We start from the raw sequence: 21,311 nt of genomic DNA on the forward strand, positions 1-21,311 counted from the left end.
AGCCCTCTGTTATTTACTCTTTTAAGCACCAGGCTTTGAAGTGCATACATTTTCCCTCCCTTCTTTTTGTACTCTTTGGAACTGCTTCTCAGGGAGCTACACAATGCTCCATTTGGTCCCACCTGTTTGAGCTTCCTTTGCTTTGGTAGAACACGGTGTGTCAGCAGTTTCAAAAGCTCTATAACAGTGTTCTTCATGTATCAAAAGTAAACATGTTTTCCAGAACAGAGTAGAATGATCTGCATCTTTTTATTACATTCTTTCCATTCAGGAATAGGAAAGAAGCTAATGCAGAAAGTTGACACAGAATATGAAGATCTTTTTAAACCAGGAATAGGAAAGAAAAGAAAGAACCGGAAATAAATGTCACACAGAAGAGATTAAACACTAGGAGGTTCCGGTGCAGGCTGATTATGCTAATCTAAATGGAGTAAGAAGACCATTTTGTGATTTAAGTTATATTTATCTGAGGGTTCTCTTGGCTCTGCAAGTAAAGAGATCACTGACCACTGAACTCAATTATTGACAAGAATGCCGCCTGTATGAGGTGTTTAATATATATGTTATGGGTAATGCAAGTTGAGCTGCTGATGTGCATAATAACAGGCCATGGAGAATGTGCACATAATCTATCCATGAAGGGGGAACTGTGCACATTTCTTTGTCAATATACATAGCCTCCAACAGGCCTTAGGGAATGAGCATATCTTTACTGTATTTTATAATGCATTTTAAATCAGTCTTTGTGGAACACATTCAGCACGTTAGGAATTGAATATTTTTTAAGAAGGTCATCAGATTCTATATCACATTTTGATAAACTAAATGTAAACTTTCATGTCATTAAAAAAAAGTTCGCCATCTATGTTATGAGGCACTACAGGATTGGTGGTGGTGAAGCTTCTGACAAGTGATTGACAGTGGTACTAATGTTCCTACAGGGAATGTAGATGAGGGCCTCTGGCTGCCTTTGGTTGAGTTGTTCAGTTCCTAGACAATTGCAAACCAGTCAGCAGGATCTATGTAAGAAGCAGTCAGGAGTTAAGAAGTCACCAGGTGTATGGGAGCAGTAATCCTATGGAAAGAAGTGTTAGTAGAGGGAGTGATCCAGAGGAATGAGGGTAGGAGGAATAGACCTGAGAAGGGAAGGCGAACTGGGAAAGAAAATGGATAAAGAAGAGAGGTGCACATACACAGGAGTTTCAAAAGGTGGTGGTAGTGGTTTCAAGTTCACATGTTCATTTGAAATAAGTCTGACTGCAGGCCATCAGAATGTTTTTATTGCTTTATTTAATTTTGTATTGAGATTCCTCATCAAGAGATATCACAGCTCATGTTTGCTGAGGGACACAGGATTGATTAATTAATTATTTAATTTCCCTTACATCTGTAGAAGGACACTGCCCCCTGCAAAGCTGAAAACAAGATCTTCATATAGCTATATTTTTGTAAGTCTCTGACCATCTCATTGCAGTTTTCTTTGCCACAGACAGGTGGTGCTGTGAACTGCAGCACTGGGTTCAATACTGTGTGGTGAGGAGAAGGAAGGTGGATGGGTGGCCAAACAAGACGAAGAGGAGAGCAGCAGAGTGAGCAAACAGTGGGTGGCAGCTAGCCTCTTAATGGGAGGTGTCTGTGTCGCTCCTGTGAAGCCTCTCCTCCAGGCCCGTGTGTGCGCGCGGATGACACTGACTTGAGAGCAGGATAGCAAGTGTGCAGTGGCGGATGCTGACAGGCAGCTGTCTGGGTGACCTGCAGAGCCGGTCCATGGGAAACCTTGCCGTCACTACCGTGAGGCCCCCCTTTCTTCTGGGCCATGGGGAGGGGGGAGGAAGGAGGGCATGCAAGACCAGGTGGGGAGGGGCCTTGGTGATCTGCGAGAGGAGGGAAGGGCGACCTTGGTGACCTGGGGAAGGGGGAGGCGCCTTGGCAACCTGCAAGAGGGGGGAGGAGTGGCCTTGGGGAAGGGGAGGGGAGAGGTTCCTTAGCATCCTGAGGAAGGGGGGAAGGGGTGAACTGGGGGAGGGGTTGGCAAGCAAAGCATGCAGGGATGGAGCACTCTCTCTGTGTGTTTCTGTTTATACAGAGAGCAAGAGAAAGCAATAAAAGCAGCAAAAGTAAAATGCAATTTAAAAAATCAGATAAAACTTCAGCACTAATAATTTTAAAACATAGAGAGCAATAAACAGCAGGAACAATTTGGTTGCCCTCCATATCAAAAGCTTACTGCAATAGTGATGCCTTAGTCAGATGCCTAAAACTAGCATAATGGAGGCAAAATCAGTTTCTGTTGAAAAAGAATTCTAGAGCCTGGGTTTTGCCCCAAGAACTGTGCCACAAATAATCTCACAGCACTCCTGAACTGGGCCAGTTCTGTGATTCTGAAAGTGTTTTTAATCCTGTAAAGCAGGGTAGGAGAACAGCAGGGTGTGGGGCCAAATGCAGCCCTTCTGGCTGCTGTATATGGCTCTAGGGACTTTGTCTAGGCCAGACCTCCCACCAGACTGTCCCATACTTTCCTCAAATGCTTTTGGCTGGTTGGAATGTGGTATTGAACTATGATAATGCCTCTTATTTGGCTGGATGGAGGATTGAGAGAGCTTTGAGTGTAGAAAGCTTTGGGTTGTACTCGACGTAGCTCTAAGCAGATTATTCCATCTGTGTAAGGATTTCTGCTTGCACAACAGAATTTTCTCCCCTTCTCCTCCCCCTGCACACAACCTAAATCTGCTCTAGGGTTTTTCCCAATCCTCCAGAGCAGACTCAGGGATGGTACAGGGCATGCATGGGGAGGGGTGATACCATTGCGCTAGTGCTAACCCTTATACTAGAACAACTTTTTAGCTGAATACAGCTCTCTGACTTTTGTGTGGTTGGAATGTAGCCTACTGTACAAGGAGGAGTCTTGCTGTTTGCTCTGCCCACTTTTGCTTCTGACCATTGGCATGTGGCTCCTAGGAAGTTTTCATTGAGGGTCTGTTGCCCTCAGGCTAGAAAAGATTCTCCACCCCTGCTGTAAAGCCTTTAAGAACTTGGTTGTCACAGAAGTTAGTGAGAACTTTCAGCAATCTGTGTGGGGAGTCTGACACTTGATACCATAACTGAAACCATATCTTTTTAAATCCTAGTTTCCCCAAGGTCTGTCTGGTGGTAATGTGACTAGAAGCTAGAAACATTATCTTCTTAAACTTCCTTTTTTCGTGTGCCAGAATGGAGAAGATCTGCTGACAGGAGAAGCATTCTGTTTCTACCAGTGTTAAGGATGGGCTTTCTTGAACTCATTTTGCCTCTTGAGGAAAATATGGTTTTGTTGTCCTGAGTCATTGCATAGCCCACCCAAAGGAATATACATGCAGCTCCAGTGGCTCTGTTTCAAGATCCAACATTGCCCAGAGATAAAAGGGTAGGACACATTTTTACTCTCTGCTATTTTGATTATGTTTCATAAGGAGTTTGCTCTGGCTGACACCCACCCAAGCTGTTTGGCACTTGTTGGATTCCTTGCTTGCCATCCCACCTGTCCTGCTCCCTATATATTAAAGGAGCTGTATCTTGTGTCTACTTAACCTCATATCTGGCCTGAAATCTTCACATACCCCTCCTGCTTCCTCTTATTTATTTTTATTTATTTTTATTTATTTGTTTCATTTATAGACCGCCCATAGCGAGTGGCTCTCTGGGCGGTGTACAAAAAGGTTAAAATACAAAATATCAACAATAAAATCAGACAACAGACAATAAACACAAGCAGCAACAAAAGAAAAAAGAAAAAAGAAAAAAGAAAAAATTTAAATTATAACATAAACGCTTAAAATGCCTGGGAGCATAGCCAGGTCTTAACCTGGCGCCGAAAAGATAGAAGTGTAGGCGCCAGGCGTACTTCTTCGGGGAGGCTGTTCCACAGTTCGGGGGCCACTACAGAAAAGGCCCTAGATCGAGTAACTGTCCTCCAGGCTTCTCGATGGGTTGGTACCCGGAGGAGGGCCTTAGATGCTGAGCGAAGTGACCGGGTAGGTTCATAGCGGGTCTCTTTCCCGTTGAATGGCTCTTCCTTTTCTCTCTTACAGTTTCTGGCTCTTTGTCTTCCCTGCTCTTCTGTTGGAAGTCACTTTGGGTTGCTTTGGGTTGGAAGTGAATAATAAATATAAATAAATACCCTCAGTACAGATTCTGTCTTTCCTTCCTGCTTCCTGAGCAACAAAAGCACTTGTACCAAGATGCTTTGTGAAAGGAAGACCCTCTTGCTGCTGCTACACTGAGGGCCAGGCGTCGAGCGATAAAGCCAGGGCTGCCCATGCCATAACTCCAGTTGTGGTTACACAGTCGTGGCTAGAGAGGATTACCTCATGAAGGCATGGCTCATTACCTTTTGAAATCTTTCCAGGACTGGCCAAGACCAGTTAGCTTGGCATACCCTCAGAGACTTATGGGTCGCTTGATTTCCAGAAATCACTATAGGACTAAGGTCAAATCTGCACCATATATTTAAAGCACCACTACTTTAAACAGTCATGGCTTGCCCCAAAGAATCCTGAGAAGTGTAGTTTGTGAAGGATGCTAAGAGTTGTTAGGACCCCTATTCATCTCACAGAGCTACAATTCTCAGAGTGGTTAACAATCATTCCCTCTTCCCAGAGAACTCTGTGAGGTGAATAGGGGTCTCTTAACAACTCTCAGCATCCTTCAGAACAAAAGGTATGGTGCGTATGTGGCCTTATTCACATGGATGCCTGTAGCTGCTCTGCTAAACCTCTGAAATAGGGGCTTGACCTTGGCTATTGACACAGCATATTGTGGGCATCCACTTCCCCTGCTTCATAAGCATAATCTTCCCTTATAGGAGTAGAAGTATGGGAAAAGCCAATAATCTTAACATAAAAAAGCACAATATATAGCCAGGAGTCTATTTTTGGTATATATGTTAGCTTGTAGAAGTTGGCAATGGGTACATTAACTTTATTTTTCATTCTTCTTTCTTTTGCAGGTCATTCTTATGCAATAGGCTAAAAGTAATTTAAATGTGCAGGATGAAAAAATGGCACAGGCACTGCTGGTACCACCAGGACCTGACAGCTTCCACTATTTTAATAGAGAATCTCTTGCAGCTATTGAAAGACGCTGTGCAGAGGAGAAAGCTAAAAAGCCCAAACATGATCATTCAGATGGTGATGACGAAAATGGGCCAAAGCCAAATAGTGACTTGGAAGCAGGGAAAACCCTTCCATTTATATATGGAGACATTCCTCCAGGAATGGTGTCTGAACCATTGGAAGACCTTGACCCGTATTATGGCAATAAAAAAGTGAGTAGTTTTAATAAGATTGGTTGGATTTGAGCTATCGTGGTAAGCTTTTGAGAACTTCTACGGTTACATTAATGTCTTCTCACTGTTTCCTTATTTCAGCAGACTTCTCTCTGTGCTTGACTTCCACTGAAAAACATTTGGACTTCCACAAAAGAGTTACTCTGTTTGCAGTCTTGGTTTTTTAATTTTAAAGGACAACATGCATGGTCTTCCTGTTGCCTGCTCATACAGAGGCCCAATCCCCCCACCAAGAGCTCCATAACCTCCGATACTTGCTGCTGTTGTTGCTTGCTTGCTCTTTCCCAAGTGAGTGGGAGCTGCCTGCACTTTGACTCACTCTTCTGTCAGGTTTCGCCCTGGTATGCTAGCAGGCAACAGTGTTGAGGAGGAGCAACAATAGCAGCCAGCAGCAATGGCAAAGAGGAGGAGGAGGTAGGTCCATTGAGGGAAGGGAGCTCCACTGAGCGAGAGACCAATGGTGGATGCCTTGCTGAGGCCATTCTAAGCTTGGAGCTGGCACTCTATTTATAGTTGGCCATTTAGTACTCTGGAGTATAACACACTAGTAGAGGATTTTGTGGTAGTGGTGGTGCTGACACCTCTGGCAGTGGCTGCCTTTGAGGGAGGGGCTGGGCAGTTACAAAGCTTCTGGCTGCCCCGGTTGAGCTGCTTGAACCTAAGGATTGCTATTTGCAATAGCTGAGCTGCTCTCATTTGACAGTCTATATTCAGATCTTGGAGCAGAAAGAAAGAGGTGTGTATTTTGTAGTTACCTGAGAAAAGAGCAGACCAAAGGGAGTGAGAAGGTAGGATTCCAACTGCAAGTGGTCCCAAGGGATGAAGGGAAGGAGAGGGAGGGAGGGAGAGAGAGAGAGAGAGGGAGGGAGGGAGGGAGGGAGGAGGAGTGGGAGTGGGAGTGGGAGAGGGAGAGGGAGGGAGAGAGGAAGGGAGGAAAGGGGAAGCAAACTTAAAGGAGAAAATGGGCAGGGAGATTTGGATCTTTACATGCAAGGCTAAGATTATTCATTGTTTCTAAATATTGGAGCTATTAGGCTTAGATTCAGTATCTACTCGAGAGGCAGGGGAGATGTCTAATAGGAGTAAGATCAGGTTACAGGACAAGGTTGCTGCGTCAGCAGGAGGGATGACCATCTGGGTAGCCAGAGTCTGAGGCCAGAGATAAGGAGCAGATCAGCAGTGATGTGGGTTTTCTGGGAAATTTTGAATTGGATTTTTTCTGAATGATTTGCATTAGAAAATTTTCAGTTTACATTGGAAAAGTTTCTGATGCCCTAACAAGTGATCTAATTTAGCACACTTATTTTACTTGTTTTAGTAAACAAAGCCAAAGACTTTGAAACTGCTGAACTTGCCATATTACTGCTCCTCAGAGCTGGCATTGCACCAGCAACATCCAGGCAGCAACAGAAGGGCTGTAAAGCTGTTCTTGCAGGACCATCTCTTCCTGGTGCACTTGTGTCATCTCCATCTGAGATCAAGGATCTTTCCTTATAAGCTGTGCAAGCAACAGAAAGGCCTCCGGCTGTCCTGCAAAGCAGGCACACCATCTTCTAAGGCTTACTTTTACTTGGGAGTTGTCAATATCATTGTTCCTTGACTCCAGAAAAAGGGTCCTGTATTGGGATATAAGCTGAAACACGGTGCATTGAGTAAACGGCTTCCAGGATTCAGCAGGGTCAGATATCGATGTGTTGTGGTGTTCTGCAGTCTCCCCGAGATGACAGCAGCTAATGTATGAGTCCTCTCTGAGCCCTAAACCCTTGTCTTTCTTTCAGAGAGGTTGTGGCTCGTACCTGGCTCCTGGTATAGGAGATTTGAGACTCTTTTCATCATTGAGCTGTCCTGGGGTTACTGGATACAACCCTTTCCTTAATACCTGTTCCTGGAAAGAGTTTACTTTTCTGGCTCACCGCTAGATTTTAACCCAGAAAGAGTTCCTTGTTGCTTCTGGCTGCGTCTCCCACGCTGAGGCAATGCTTCGCTTTCTATGTATATCTTTCTTCCAAATCTATGCTGCTCCTTGGGCAGCTGATTCCTCCTCAGCTTCTCTCCCTCTTTATAGTATGCAGAGGAGGGAAAGAGCCTCCCATGCAGCTGTGAGGCGCTGTGGAGATGTGGTTCATCTTCATAAAGCCTCTGAACCAGCTTCAGACAACCTCTGAGAGGTGTCTTCCAGGGTTGGTATCTCAGATTATACACCTGGGGGGTGATGGCCAATTCCATCTGGTACCTGCAGGTACTGGGACCTGCGGTGGAATCCTTCTGCATTGAGACTGTAGAGTCTGTGTTGGGTTGCAAAGGTCCCACTGATTCATCCTCCTCCAACAAAGACAGCCCTGCTGAGCTAGGTGCTAGGACTTAATGGGACATGACTTTTGAACTAACACTCTGGCCTGTGCCATTTGTAGAATTGTAACTGTGAGTCAGTTCACAAGTCAATAATGGTGTGCCACAAATTGATTTTTTGTGTTTGTTTGAATGTGTCGCCATGCTCCAAATTGTGAATCTTCATATCTTTGCTCAGTCCACTTTAGGAAAACCTGTAAAGACAAGGTGGTCCACGCTTTAGATATGAGAGTGGTTATTCATGTATGTGTTTCACTTATATTTGTTGTTGCCTTTAGGGTAAGATGCTCTTGTAACTTGAGCCACATTAGTAAAAACAGTGATCTAAGTGATCTTCCTGATGATTAACTTGAATGGGCCATTAGTTGACACCGTGCAATGAGTCAGCCAAAACTTGCATCTTGCATGGAAAATCAGTGGAACGACAAATTGTAGGAAGTTAATATTTGTGTATAATACAATGGGTTTTTTTATACTCCATTCTTTTTGTTTTCCAGACCTTCATAGTATTGAATAAAGGAAAGGCAATTTTCCGATTCAGTGCCACATCTGCCTTGTACATTTTAACCCCTTTCAATCCTCTCAGAAAAATTGCTATTAAGATTTTGGTACATTCATATCCTTTACAAGTAGTTGATTTTTAGATGAAATTTGAAATATTTTCCAATGTTATTTTGAAAAATGGCTGTCATTTTTACAAATGCATTCTGAACAAATGTCTCTTACTGGTAATTTAAAGCATATTCATGTTTAAAGCGGGGATGAGAGACCTGTTGTCCTCCAGATGTTGTTGGACTCCAACTCCCATCAGTCCCAAACAGCATGGTCAATGAGCAGGGATTATGGGAAATGGAGCCCAGCAATATCTGGAGAGCCACACGTTAGCCACCCTGGCTTTAAAAGCATGAACATTCAAGGCTAGAACTGTACAATACTACTTTTAATTTATTTGCTTGTTTTTCTTATATCCTGCCCTTCCTCCTAGTAGGAGCTCAGGGTGGCAAACAAAAGCACTAAAAACACTTTAAAACATCATAAAAAGACATCAAAATATATTAAAACATCTTCAAAACCTTTTTTTTAAAAAAAGCTTAACCCCCCCCCTATTCCTTTTACCTGGCCTCTGACACCTGAGATGTTTATTTTTAGGACCCACCCTATTTTTGTGATCGTAAGCTGTTCTAAATTGTTTTAAGGTTGTATTTTAAATTTTGTAACCTACCCTGGGACCTTGGGGTGAAAGGCAGACAATGTTAAAATAATAATAATAATAATAATAATAATAATAATAATGGTTTTAATTAATGTACTTTAGAGTAAATCCTCTCATGTGAAGGATTCAAGTAACACCTGAAATAAAAAATGACAGCACTGAGAGATTCAGTAAGAACTCTTTGACCAAGACCTTTAACAGTTTATTCAGTGGTCACTTCTTAATTAGTATATTGATATTCTGAACCAGGGATTGAGAACCTGTGGCTCTCCAGATGTTGCTGGATTATATTTATTTATTACATTTATACCCTGGCTTTTTTTCATCATAGAAGATCCAAGGCTGTATACCCATGGTTCCCAAGCAGTCTCCCATCCACGCACTGGCCAGACCCAGACCTGCTTAGCTTCAGCAATGTGGTGGCCTCCTGTGCCTTCAAGCCATAGCCATCTCCCACAATCCCTGAGCATTGGTCATGCTGGCTGTAGCTGATGGGAGCTGGAGTCCAACAACATTTAAAGGGCCAGAGGTTAACAACCCTTGTTTTAAAGAATTATCTCAGAAGCACTTGGATAGCTTCCTACACTGTGTGTGGTGGCGCAGTGGCAGAGGGGTACATGAGAGGCGACTGAAAGGGAGTTGAGGAAGAGAAACCAACTGGAGCAAAGGGAGCAGAGAAAACTCACTATCCTTACCTATGTTGATGCCAGATTTTTCCTTTGAATATGTTGTGAGTAATCTTTCATCTGGAAAGCTAACACATTGAATAAAACATTAACAGGGAAAAAGAGAACTATTTCAGAGTTTTGAGTGTCTTCAGAAAGTCTATAAAGAAGTCCAAATTTAAAATATGTGGAGAGACCATAAATGGCTAACTGATTTTTAAGAATTGACTTATGCTGCAGTTTTACACCTGGTTCACATGGTCACAATCTCACCTACAAGATATGTACTGAGCTATCTCTAGTCACACACATGTCTAAACTCTGCAGGCATGGAAAGCACAACCTGTTGACAGAGATACAGCCACAGTGACCTGGCAACAACTTCTGCAATTTCTAAAAGTTCATCTGATGAAGTAGGTTGTTGCCTATAAAAGCTCGTACTACCACGAAACAGGTTTTTTTAAAGGGTGTCATGAGTCCTTTTCTTTTTGTGGCAGCAGGCAGAGCTTTGGAACTCTAAACTTGTATGTGTTCATTGGTTTTATTAAAAGATTATTTAACAGAGCAATTCAACTCAGCGGAAGCTGGCGTAAAGGTTCACCGTATCCAGTTGCCATTCCGGGGCCTCTGGGTTGCGGAATGCTGGCTCAGCTGGAAGCTCCACACAGGGACTAGAAAGTAAAAGCCTGCTCTCCCAAATACCCCTACCAGGGAGTAAGCCCTCTCCATTGACTTCTATTGCAATTACTTTCTTAGACCGACCTTTTTCCCCAGTGTAACTGTTGCCTGGATTGGGACTTGCAAGAGCACTCCAAACGTGAGTTGGATGTGGCCTAAGTCCCCTCACCTCAGTCCCTCCCCTGACACGCCCCTGACACTACTTTTTCCAGAATTACACCAGCTTATGCTAGCTCCACTTATGCCGTTCTCAGCTGAGCCAGCTGGGGCCCGGCTGAGCTGGGCTGACAGACTTATGCCGGCATAGCCTAGCTGAGCCAGGACCCAGCTGGCTCACTTGGAAAGCTGCTGCACCCAACTCCCCTCAGCTCAGTGTAAATGCAAGTTGGATTGTGCTCTTAAGTGGGTGCTTTCATTATGTTTGTTTTATAGTCTGATATCTATTTAATAGTCATGATTCCTTGACTGCATTTTACATTATTCAGCATGCTTATTATGTGCACTATTTTGACCAACTGTGTATTTATGACCATGAGTAACCCTCCAGAATGGACCAAGAATGTAGAGTAAGTAAATACCGTTTTAAAAACTTGTAATCTATTTTGGTTTGATACTATATTAGTTGTGAATTTTAATCAGTGGTGTTCAGTATTTCCACAATGATTTGTGCATTTTCTATCCCTTCAAAGATTTGAAGTTGATCATAAATGAAAACATATTTTGTGCTTTTTTTGGTTTTCACTAATATCTTTATTCCATGGAACTCAAGCCAGCATACATAGGTTTCCCTAGCAGTCTTCTATATAGGCTCAGAGCCAAAGTAGTTGAGGCACCATTCATGCAATTAGCAATCACGTGAATGGCTTTTTAAATGTACATTTCAGGGGTATGGGTATGGGGAAATAGCGGCCTTAGAGTTTGGGGGGCCCTGGGCAAGAGAGTCATTTGGGATCCCTGAGAGGTAAGAAAGCAAGTCAGGCATAAAATTTCACTTAATTCTAAACATGAAGTTGCTGTGAAGGTATGGATAAATGCACTACAATACATTCATTGTGACCAATTTTTATTGCAGCTGGAGCGGGGAGAATATTACTTAATGCGTTATGTAACACTACATTGTAATGCATGAATACAAGTCATAAACAAAAAGAAACATGGCCTCATTGCCATATGTGATATTATTACATAAGCAGAAAAAAGCCACATGTAAGAGTCTGGTAACCTATTTAATGAAATGAACTTTTTCAAGCCTTCTTGGAACCAAAGACCTTAATCTAATCACTGTAATCCAAACCTTTCCCAATTTTATGTTCAGCTGAAATCTGTGCTAATCCTACAAAGTGTTCTTGTGAGATAGAAGAGTGCAGATACTTTTTTTTATCAACTTCAGTGTTGACAATGACCTTTCACCAGATTCAACAGATACAGTGAGATTAGTGCAAAGTACTACATATCAGTTATGGTAAATATATTGAATAATATTGCACTTCCAGACAAACTGAAGGGTTGCCAAAGCAACACATTTTTCTTAAGGCTGATTGTAATCTAAGTGGAAAAAACAACCTCTTGATCTAAGTCAGCAGCTCTGTTGAATTAGTGCCTCCCTCAAAGATTCAACATCAAGTATGAATCTATATTAGTCCATAAACTGCCCCATTTGCTTAAGTCTGTCATTTAGGTGAGCAACGCAATATCTCCTTTTGCTACTTTGTTTGCAGCAACAGTAAAAAGCCAATGGAGGATAAAAATCCTGCCATGTGCCGCCTTCCCTAAAACCCTCTGCTCCACACACACACTTATGAGAAGAGGGGTAAACTGGTACAATCTTATGCATGTTTACTCAGACGTAAGTCATACTATATTCAGTAGGCTTCACTCTTAAGCAAGTGTGTATAGGAGGGCAGCCTGAAGTTTTCTTTGGGCAAAAGAAAAAATTGCATTGGGGTGGGGGAGGGGCTCCAGCTTTTTGCCTGCCTTAAGCAGATACCCTGTTCAACAGCTGAGTTATCTTCCAGTACCACCTCCCCCTTCTTCAGTTTCTAGTCAGAGCCAGCCAAAAAGGCTAAAGGAAATATCTTTATTCACTCTGCTGAGATTTCATGGTGAAACAATACTTTGCGAAATTGTGCATATCTTCTCCTTTCCCCTTTTACTAAAGCAAAATGGCTGATGCCTCATCCTGTTGTCCTGAATGAACTGGGCATGTGCAGGAAAAACAAAAAGTGTAAGGACGGCTCCTGGGCAAGGAACTACTGATGGAAAGCAGAACAGGTCCTCTGCCTGTGTTTTTGTAGGGAGAGACCTGGCTGTAATGCTCAATGAGACTGACTGGCTGTAAAGGAGGCAAGGAGGATTTTATACAAGATTTCCCCCTTCCCCCCAAAACTGTAGGGCCTGAGGTGGCTGCCAAGTTTGCCCCCACCAGCAAGCCACCATTGTGGAGGGTGCCTGATCTGGACCTGTGTGTTGGGATGGGTGGGTGGGTAGGAGTGTAAGGGGATGTAACCCTTTGCCCCTCACTGTGGTTCTGATTGGGTCTCCTGCAACTGCTATTTGCATTGAGGGGAAAAGCTCCCTTTGGAGCAAATTTGAGCTTTTTTTCTAATACAAATAGCAGGTGTAAGGGGCCTGAACTGAATTGGGTCTGTAATATGGAGCAAAGGGTTAAAAACTCTTCTCCCATTTTCCATGCTAATCCTGCAATCCTGCCTCCCCTTTAAAAAGACATTTGTGGAGTTGCTAATTGTGTGAATGGCATTGCATTTAATTTGGTCCTCATATGCCCTCACACTTTCATATGCTGCAACATGTCTTCACACCATGTCCTGGAATTATTTGTCCTGGAGGGTTCAATGTGGGGTTTTTTTGCACTTTAACCTGAGCTTGTTTACATTTTCACCATACTTACCTTAGGGCTATTCTGGTCCATTTTGTGAATTTTTTTTATTTATTTTATTTTATTAAGCTTATATACCGCCTGACTAGCAACAGCTCTCTGGGCGGTGAACATTAAAAATACAATAAAAATAACACAAAACTGTACACAAAACTGTACAGTCTAAAATCAAAATATAATAATTTAGAATTAACAGGAATTAAAATGAATTAAAATGCCTCAGAGAAGAGAAAGGTTTTAACTTGGCGCCGAAAAGATGATAGTGTCGGCGCCAGGCGCACCTCCTCGGGGAGACCATTCCATAGTTCGGGGGCCACCACTGAGAAGGTCCTAGATCTTGTCACCACTCTCCGGGCTTCCCTATGAGTCGGAACCCGGAGGAGGGCCTTCGTAGTAGACCGTGGTGTACGGGCCGGTTGATATCGGGAGAGGCGTTCCGATAGATATCGTGGTCCCGCGCCGTATAAGGCTTTATAGGTAAGTACCAACACTTTGAATCTGGCCCGGAAGCATATTGGAAGCCAGTGCAAACGGGCTAGCACAGGTGTTATATGCTCGGACCGCTTAGTTCTTGTTAGCAGTCTGGCCGCCGCATTTTGCACTAGCTGTAGCTTCTGAATTGTCTTCAAAGGTAGCCCTACGTAAAGCGCATTGCAGTAGTCCAGACGCGAGGTTACCATAGCATGTACCACTGATGTGAGGTCCTCCTTACTCAGATAGGGATGTAGCTGGGCTACCAACCGAAGTTGGTAGAACGCATTCTGGGCCACCGAGGCTACATGAGCCTCAAGTGTGAGGGAAGAGTCTAAGATGACTCCCAGACTACGCACCTGTTCCTTTAGGGGGAGTGTAACCCCATCCAGGACAGGGTATATATCCACCATCCGATCAGAGAAACCATCCACCAACAGCATCTCAGTCTTGTCAGGATTGAGTCTCAGTTTGTTAGTTCTCATCCAGTCCATTGTCGCAGCCAGGCAACAGTTCAGCACGTCGACTGCCTCACCTGAAGAAGATGTAAAGGAGAAGTAGAGCTGCGTGTCATCAGCATACTGATGACAACGCACTCCAAAACTCCTGATGACCACCCCCAGTGGCTTCATATAAATGTTAAAAAGCATGGGAGACAGAACCGAACCCTGCGGGACCCCACATTGGAGAACCCACGGTGTCGAGCAATGTTCCCCAAGCACTATCTTCTGGAGACGACCCGCTAAGTAGGAGCGGAACCACTGCCAAGCAGTGCCTCCAACTCCCAACTCCGCAAGCCTCTCCAGAAGGATACCATGGTCGATGGTATCAAAAGCCGCTGAGAGGTCAAGGAGAATCAACAGAGTTACACTCCCTCTGTCTTTCTCCCGACAGAGGTCATCAAACAGGGCGACCAAGGCAGTCTCAGTGCCAAAACCAGGCCTGAACCCTGATTGAAATGGATCTAGATAATCGGTTTCATCCAATAGCGCCTGGAGCTGGTCAGCAACCACACATTCCAGGATCTTGCCCAGGAACGGAAGATTGGCTACTGGTCTGTAGCTGCTGAAATCCTCTGGGTCCAAGGAAGGTTTTTTCAGGAGTGGTCTCACTGCCGCCTCTTTCAAACAGCCAGGGACCACTCCCTCTCGTAAAGAGACATTAATCACTTCCTTGGCCCAGCCAACTGTTCCTTCCTTGCTAGTTTTAATTAGCCAAGAGGGGCAAGGATCCAGTACCGAAGTGGTCGCACGAACCTGTCCAAGCACCTTGTCCACGTCCTCGAACTGAACCAACTGAAACTCATCCAACAAAACATGACAGGACTGTGCTCCGGACACCTCAGTAGGATTAACTGCTATTAAATAGGAGTCTAAGTCCCGGCGAATGCATGAGATCTTATGCTGGAAGTGTTCAGCAAATTTATTACATTGAGCTACCGATGTATCTGCCGTATCTTGTAGGCCTGGATGGAGTAGGCCACGAACCACTTTAAAAAGCTCCCGTGGGCGTAAGAGAGATGACTGAATAGAGGCAGCGAAATGTTGTTTTTTTGCCGCCCTCACCGCTCCTACATAGAGCTTAGTAGAAGCATGAACCAGCTCATAATTGCATTCGTCGGGAGTTCGTCTCCATCTCCGCTCAAGCCGCCTCCTGTCTTGTTTCATCGCTCTCAGCTCCGGAGTATACCAAGGAGCTGTATGAGCTCTACATAGGAGAGGGCACGCAGGAGCGATCGTGTCAACAGCCCAGGTCATCTCTGTATTCCACAGATCGTCCAGGGCTTCGACAGGAGCGCCAGTCTTATCAGCCGGAAAAACCCCCAGAGCCTTTTGAAAACCTTCAGAATTCATTAGTCTCCGGGGGCGGACCAATTTAATAGGTCCCCCACCCTTGCAGAGGGAAAAGGCTACTGAAAGTCTAAACTTCAGCAAGCAATGATCTGTCCATGACAACGGGAGAGATGTAAAACTCCCCACATCCAGATCACTATCCCGATGTCCAGTAGCAAAGACCAGGTCAAGAGTATGCCCCGATGTATGTGTTGGGCCACTAACATATTGAGACAGCCCCATGGTTGTCATAGCGGCCATGAAGTCCTGAGCTGCCCCAGACAAAGTAGCCTCAGCATGAATGTTGAGATCTCCCAGTACTAATAGTCTGGGGGATCTCAACAGTACCTCCGAGACCACTTCCGTCAGCTCAGTTAGGGAAGCCAAAAGGATTCCCAGTCTGTCCCTCTGGCCCAGCACAAGGTGCAAACACTCCAGACCAGTGATTGCATGGACATGGTGCTTGGTGAGTGAGATGGAACTCTTATAGACCACAGCAACCCCACCTACCCGACCCTCAGATCTACCATGATGCTGAACCAGATACCCCGGTGGGCAGAGCTGGGAGAGAGTAACTCCTCCCTGTTCACCCACCCAGGTCTCGGTTATACATGCCAGATCGGCCACCTCGTCCACAATCAAATCATGGACGAGGGAGGTTTTATTATGTACCGATCTGGCATTAAAGAGCAGCAACTGGAGATCTGAGAGTTGGCTGATAGGACAACCAACAACCCTGCGGGTATGAGAAGGACCAGAACGCGGCACAGCCACTACATGTCTGGGCCGCGTTCTCCTTACCTGGCACGTCCCTCTCATATCACCATACCTCCCTCTACCCGTCACTACGGCAATTGGGGCCCCCTCAGGTCTCCCCTCTTGATGATAAAATCTCTTCCCGAGGCACATGATAAACTATAAATACAAAAAACTCATATACATAAAAATACACATTCACTCACAACATACACTCATATAACACCCATTCATCCACTTCAAACCCACACAGAAGACACAGTCCCGTATTCTGTGCGCCCAAACGCCAGCTCTAAGACGGTTCTTCTTCCCACGTAAAACGCCACCTGGGGCCTGGTCCTGCAAGGTGCCCACGTGCAGACCAGGAGCCCAAGAAGGAGAGAGCAGAGATGTTGGCCAAGCAGCAGCAGCAGCAAAGCAGGCAGATGGCTCTCCCTCCCTGGGCGGTGATGGTCCTCTTCCCTTGCAGGCACTGGATGGGTGTGCAAGCATGCTGACCATCCCTGTATCTGCCATCCTTCCATCTTCACATGGATATGGGGCATAAGCATCATTGCGCATGCTCAAAAAGCCACAGTCAATTTCTAGTTTTTTCTGGGTAAGACAGCAGGGTTGAGGCTTACAAGCACAGGGTTTTACATAAGTATGCCATAATCTGATTCCATCCCCATATGCAAGTGCAAGGACCCTGGAAGCAGAGCTAGTAGCCAGCTCAACATAACCTTACATGTGACAGGACAGAGAGGTCTTTAAGGTAAACATCTGAATTGACCCTCTATCTCAAGAGATGATGAAGTCTTCCTGTTAGTAGAGCGACAGTCCAGTAGGTTATCTGTATCTTTTTAGCCTGTCCTTAGCCCTTTCAGCCAATGAGATTTTTTATATACAATACCAAGTACTAGATGGAACAGAAGGCATCTGATGCAGCCATCTTACTGAACCTAATCAACTCTGGGTCTGATTAGTGCTTTTGGTAGCAGACTGACTGGGTACCACATGAAAACCACCTAGGCAAAATATACATGCAATCAGTTATTTATATCAAGCATTATAAGTGTGAAACAGGCACTCTGATCCTGTACAGAACATGCAATTTCCTAAGTTCCCAGAGAAACCTTGTGATGAATCGGACAGAATTTTGTTCAGTAAGCAGTGGAAACAGGTAAGGAAGAGTCAGGTGGTAATAGAGGTGCAATTAAGCTGAGACTAGTATGAGTCATATAAGACTTTTTTTTTAAGGAAAAAGAAATGGGTCTTAAGGAAACACAGTGCAGGATAGGGAAGCAGTTTGAAAAGTAGAGGCTGGGTAGCAGAAGGCATGAAAGTGCATAGGAATATAGGAACCTGCCTTATACTGAGTCAGAAAATTGATCTATCTAGCTCAGCATTGTTGACACTCACTGGCAGCAGCTTTCCAGGGTTTCAGGCGGGAGCCTTTCCCAGCTGCACTTGGAAATGTCAAGGATTGAACCTGGGATGGTTGGCATACAAAGCATGTGCTATATCACTGAGCTGTGGCTGTTCTGCAAGTAGAGGTGGGAGAAATAAAGAAACTTTGCCAGCCAGCCCATGTGCTTTCCCAGGACACTCCATTAAATTCCACTTCCCGTTACTTTCCCATCTCCCCCTTCCAATGGTAAGTAAGCATCCCATGTTGCTGGACTACAACTCCCGTCATCCCTGATCATAGACCAACCTGGATGAGGTTGATGGGCGTTGGAGTCCAACAACAGTTGGCGCTAGATTGGGGAAGGCTAGTGTAGATGGTATTCGTTTGGCTGCATAAGGATCCACACTCGGAGAATGAGTTCACTATAGAGGGGATATCAGGAAGCCTGACTTTGTGACATATGAAAAATAACTAAGTTTGATTACTTATGGCTGCTTCACATGTCTCATTATTCCTACAAGGATATAATTTATTGGAGGAATCTAGGAGGGGAAAAAACACAAAGAACTCATGCATCTATTTTGCTGCTAGCATACATGTTGGTAGGCTGATTTGACATATTTTGTGGGAACAATTCATGAGCAACTGCATGACAGAATACATTATGTAGCAGAATTTTGGCTATTAGCTGTTGACCTAATGATTTCAATGGTTAATAGGGCTTTTATATTTCTTAAATATGATTCAAATGTAGCGCTTTAGCTGTTCAAACAGATAGTTAAACATCCAATTAGGAAATTATTATTATTAAAGGAGTATCCAATGTGTCTGAAACTACTGCTTTTATCAGGCACCCATTATAGAAGATAAAACAAAATCACAATAATTCTTAATTTGTATGCTTTTAGGTACACATTCACTGGAATTTATACTTTTGAATCGCTTATTAAAATTCTTGCAAGGGGCTTTTGTTTAGAAGCTTTCACTTTTCTTCGAGACCCATGGAACTGGCTCGACTTCAGTGTAATTTTGATGGCGTAAGTGCTTTCACAATTTCTGAAATATTGTAAGGGCATGAAATTAGTGTCAGGGTGTACCAGGATTGGGGCAATTGTATCCCTCCTGATGTTGAACTCCAACTCCTATGAACCCCAGCCAGCATAGCCAGTGCTCTGGGATGACGGGGATTTAATCCAACAGCATTTAGAGGGCCACGGTTCTCTGTCATCATGTATTTCATACCAAGAGACATGCATTAATTAAAATAAGCACAAATCCTGCTAGCAGTGCAGTTGCTTTGTTAACACATTTACAGTTCATACAAAAGTGTAATATTAAGTATTATTTACTTGTTTGTTTACATTTCAGGGATGCTAATTTCATGTCCTGCATTCTTTATGTGTATTAGAATGAAAACTATTATTTGATGTCATGTTACTATATTTAGTTTTAGCTTCTCAAGTCAAAATGTGCATTTTACTTCAGTGAAACTTAACTTCAGATGTTGGCTAATAAATGTGAATCTTAGTATAATATTGCAAAAGGTGAAATCACCAAGTTGGTCTTGATGAAAGACCCCAAGTAATTAGCTTGAGCTCTACTTCAGTTCTGAATAACTGTGATTTAATTCTACAGGTATGTAACAGAATTTGTAAACCTAGGCAATGTTTCAGCTCTTCGAACTTTCAGAGTATTGAGAGCTTTGAAAACTATTTCTGTAATCCCAGGTAAGAAGTGAGTGGTATGATGATGAAGTGCCAGGCCCTTTGTATCTCTAGCTGTTTTTTTGTGTGCTGTCATTGTGTTTGTGTGTGAACTCCCCTATTACAGATATGTGACAGAGTTTGTGGACCTGGGCAATGTCTCAGCGTTGAGAACATTCAGAGTTCTCCGGGCATTGAAAACAATATCAGTCATTCCAGGTGAGAGCTAGGTTAAACACTGAGGCTGAGTTTTTAGTTCCACTCTTGTCTAGTGCAACTCTTGTTAATCACTGCTCATGTTGCTAAAAGGCAGGAATCTGAAGATTCCTTGCCTTTTCAAATGTATCATTTATTTTAATTTGCAAAATCAGCCTTTGAGTTTAACAAACAATTGCATGATACATCTACAGAATGCACAGCCTATGCATTATATTTTGTTTTGGGATTTGCTTTTTGTTGTTGTTGCTGCATAAAGGTGACAGGGGTTTTTTTCTTCCACACTGAAAAGCTTTAACACTATGGCTTTTGTATTGCCATATATCTTAGCACTTACTGTTTCAGGCTGCAATCTTAAACATTAGAGCATAAGCACCACTGAACCAGTGGGACTTACTTCACAGTAAATATGCATAGGATTGTGCTGCACAGTCAAATTTGAACTAAGCTTTTTAAAAACTAGCTGTTGAATAAACATTGCTTGGGGGCATATTAATAAATGTCAAGGTGAACATAGCCTGGGATCTTATTAACTACCTATCTTTCTTCTTCAGGTTTTTTTTTGGGGGGGGCAGAGAATTCATTGTGATTGATGAAAATGCAGTTTTTAAGAGAAGAAAAATAGTATAAACTATAGATTTATTTATTACTAAATGCTAATGTTACATGCGGGCAATCCATAACTTGATAAAACTTCTGTTTTGCAATGAAATATGTACATTTAATGTAATGTACATGGTGCATTCATGAACAGTTTTTGCTCTTCATACATTTTCACAACTTCTGGTGCTGCTCATTAAGCTTTACTGTGTCACAAACAAGACGTTGTTTGCTCTTTCTGCATGGCATTTTAAATATGATGGAAGAACTCTTGATATGTGTTAATATGTCTTTTGATCCTGTCTGCAGGCCTGAAGACCATTGTGGGGGCCCTAATTCAGTCAGTGAAGAAGCTTTCGGATGTCATGATCCTGACTGTGTTTTGTCTGAGTGTATTTGCGTTAATAGGTCTGCAGCTTTTCATGGGGAACCTGAGGCATAAATGCCTGATTTGGCCACCAGACAATTCGACTTTTGAAAGCAACACAACTTCCTACTTCAGTAGCACAATAGCAGAAAATGGTACCTTTGTTAACACTACATCGAGCACATTTGACTGGGAGCAGTACATTGAGACTGCAAGTAAGCATGATTGATCGAAATGTATACGTGTGTGTCTGCATATATATTGTGCAATTAAAAATGAAGCAAAAAATATTAAAATCAGGGATGCAACATTTAACCATGTAATTGGCTAGATCACCTGCTAAAACCTTTTTGATCTGTTAACAAAACAGTTCCCCAATCAATCAGACAGCCAATTTCTTTAAAAATAAGTAAATTATGTTTTAATATAAATAATTATAAAAGGCATGAGCAACAAATACCATCCAAAGAAGCACTTCTCATTCTCTGTTGTACAGGAGAGAGTGAACCTCCTAAGAGGTGTCTGCTGGGATGGCCTATGCATCACCTAAAATCAAGTCTTCAGAACTGTTGTTTTTATTCATGTGTAGATTTACGCAGATCAGATCAGTGAATGCTCATGCAATGAATCAGTGAAGATTTCTTTAATTTGTGTAACATTCCTAATTCATTAATTGTTATTCTCAATTAATAGAATACCTTAAGCCACAGAGAGCCCTGACAAATGTAATTTGGATAAACAAGATCCTTAGCCATGTGTTTTTTTGAGAACCAGGACAAAACTTTGCATATCTCTGTGGATTTTTTAAAAAATGTAATCCTTTCTTTGATGGGATCTAGACTACCCATGGGT

The 21,311-nt window shown here is 43.2% G+C and overlaps 1 protein-coding gene across 3 annotated transcripts in view; it reads left to right on the forward strand.

The window, feature by feature from the left end:
* The window catches only part of LOC133376454 (sodium channel protein type 3 subunit alpha-like), a 99,443-nt gene that overhangs the window by 19,708 nt on the left and 58,424 nt on the right, over positions 1-21,311 (forward strand). For 2 of the 3 annotated variants that reach the window (XM_061608594.1, XM_061608597.1), the window contains exons 2-10: positions 272-430; positions 1,394-1,448; positions 3,129-3,403; positions 4,985-5,302; positions 8,170-8,287; positions 10,704-10,794; positions 18,482-18,610; positions 19,404-19,495; positions 20,402-20,674. In XM_061608594.1, coding sequence (XP_061464578.1) covers positions 5,036-5,302; positions 8,170-8,287; positions 10,704-10,794; positions 18,482-18,610; positions 19,404-19,495; positions 20,402-20,674 — 970 coding nt within the window. In that variant the 5' untranslated portion in view covers positions 272-430; positions 1,394-1,448; positions 3,129-3,403; positions 4,985-5,035. Of the gene's footprint in view, positions 1-271; positions 431-1,393; positions 1,449-3,128; positions 3,404-4,984; positions 5,303-8,169; positions 8,288-10,703; positions 10,795-18,481; positions 18,611-19,208; positions 19,301-19,403; positions 19,496-20,401; positions 20,675-21,311 lie in introns of all 3 variants that reach the window. The other variant, XM_061608595.1, reaches the window with a different exon arrangement.

The sequence above is a fragment of the Rhineura floridana genome, chromosome 2 (genome assembly GCF_030035675.1).
Source record: "Rhineura floridana isolate rRhiFlo1 chromosome 2, rRhiFlo1.hap2, whole genome shotgun sequence".
In the NCBI taxonomy this organism is placed as follows: domain Eukaryota; kingdom Metazoa; phylum Chordata; class Lepidosauria; order Squamata; family Rhineuridae; genus Rhineura; species Rhineura floridana.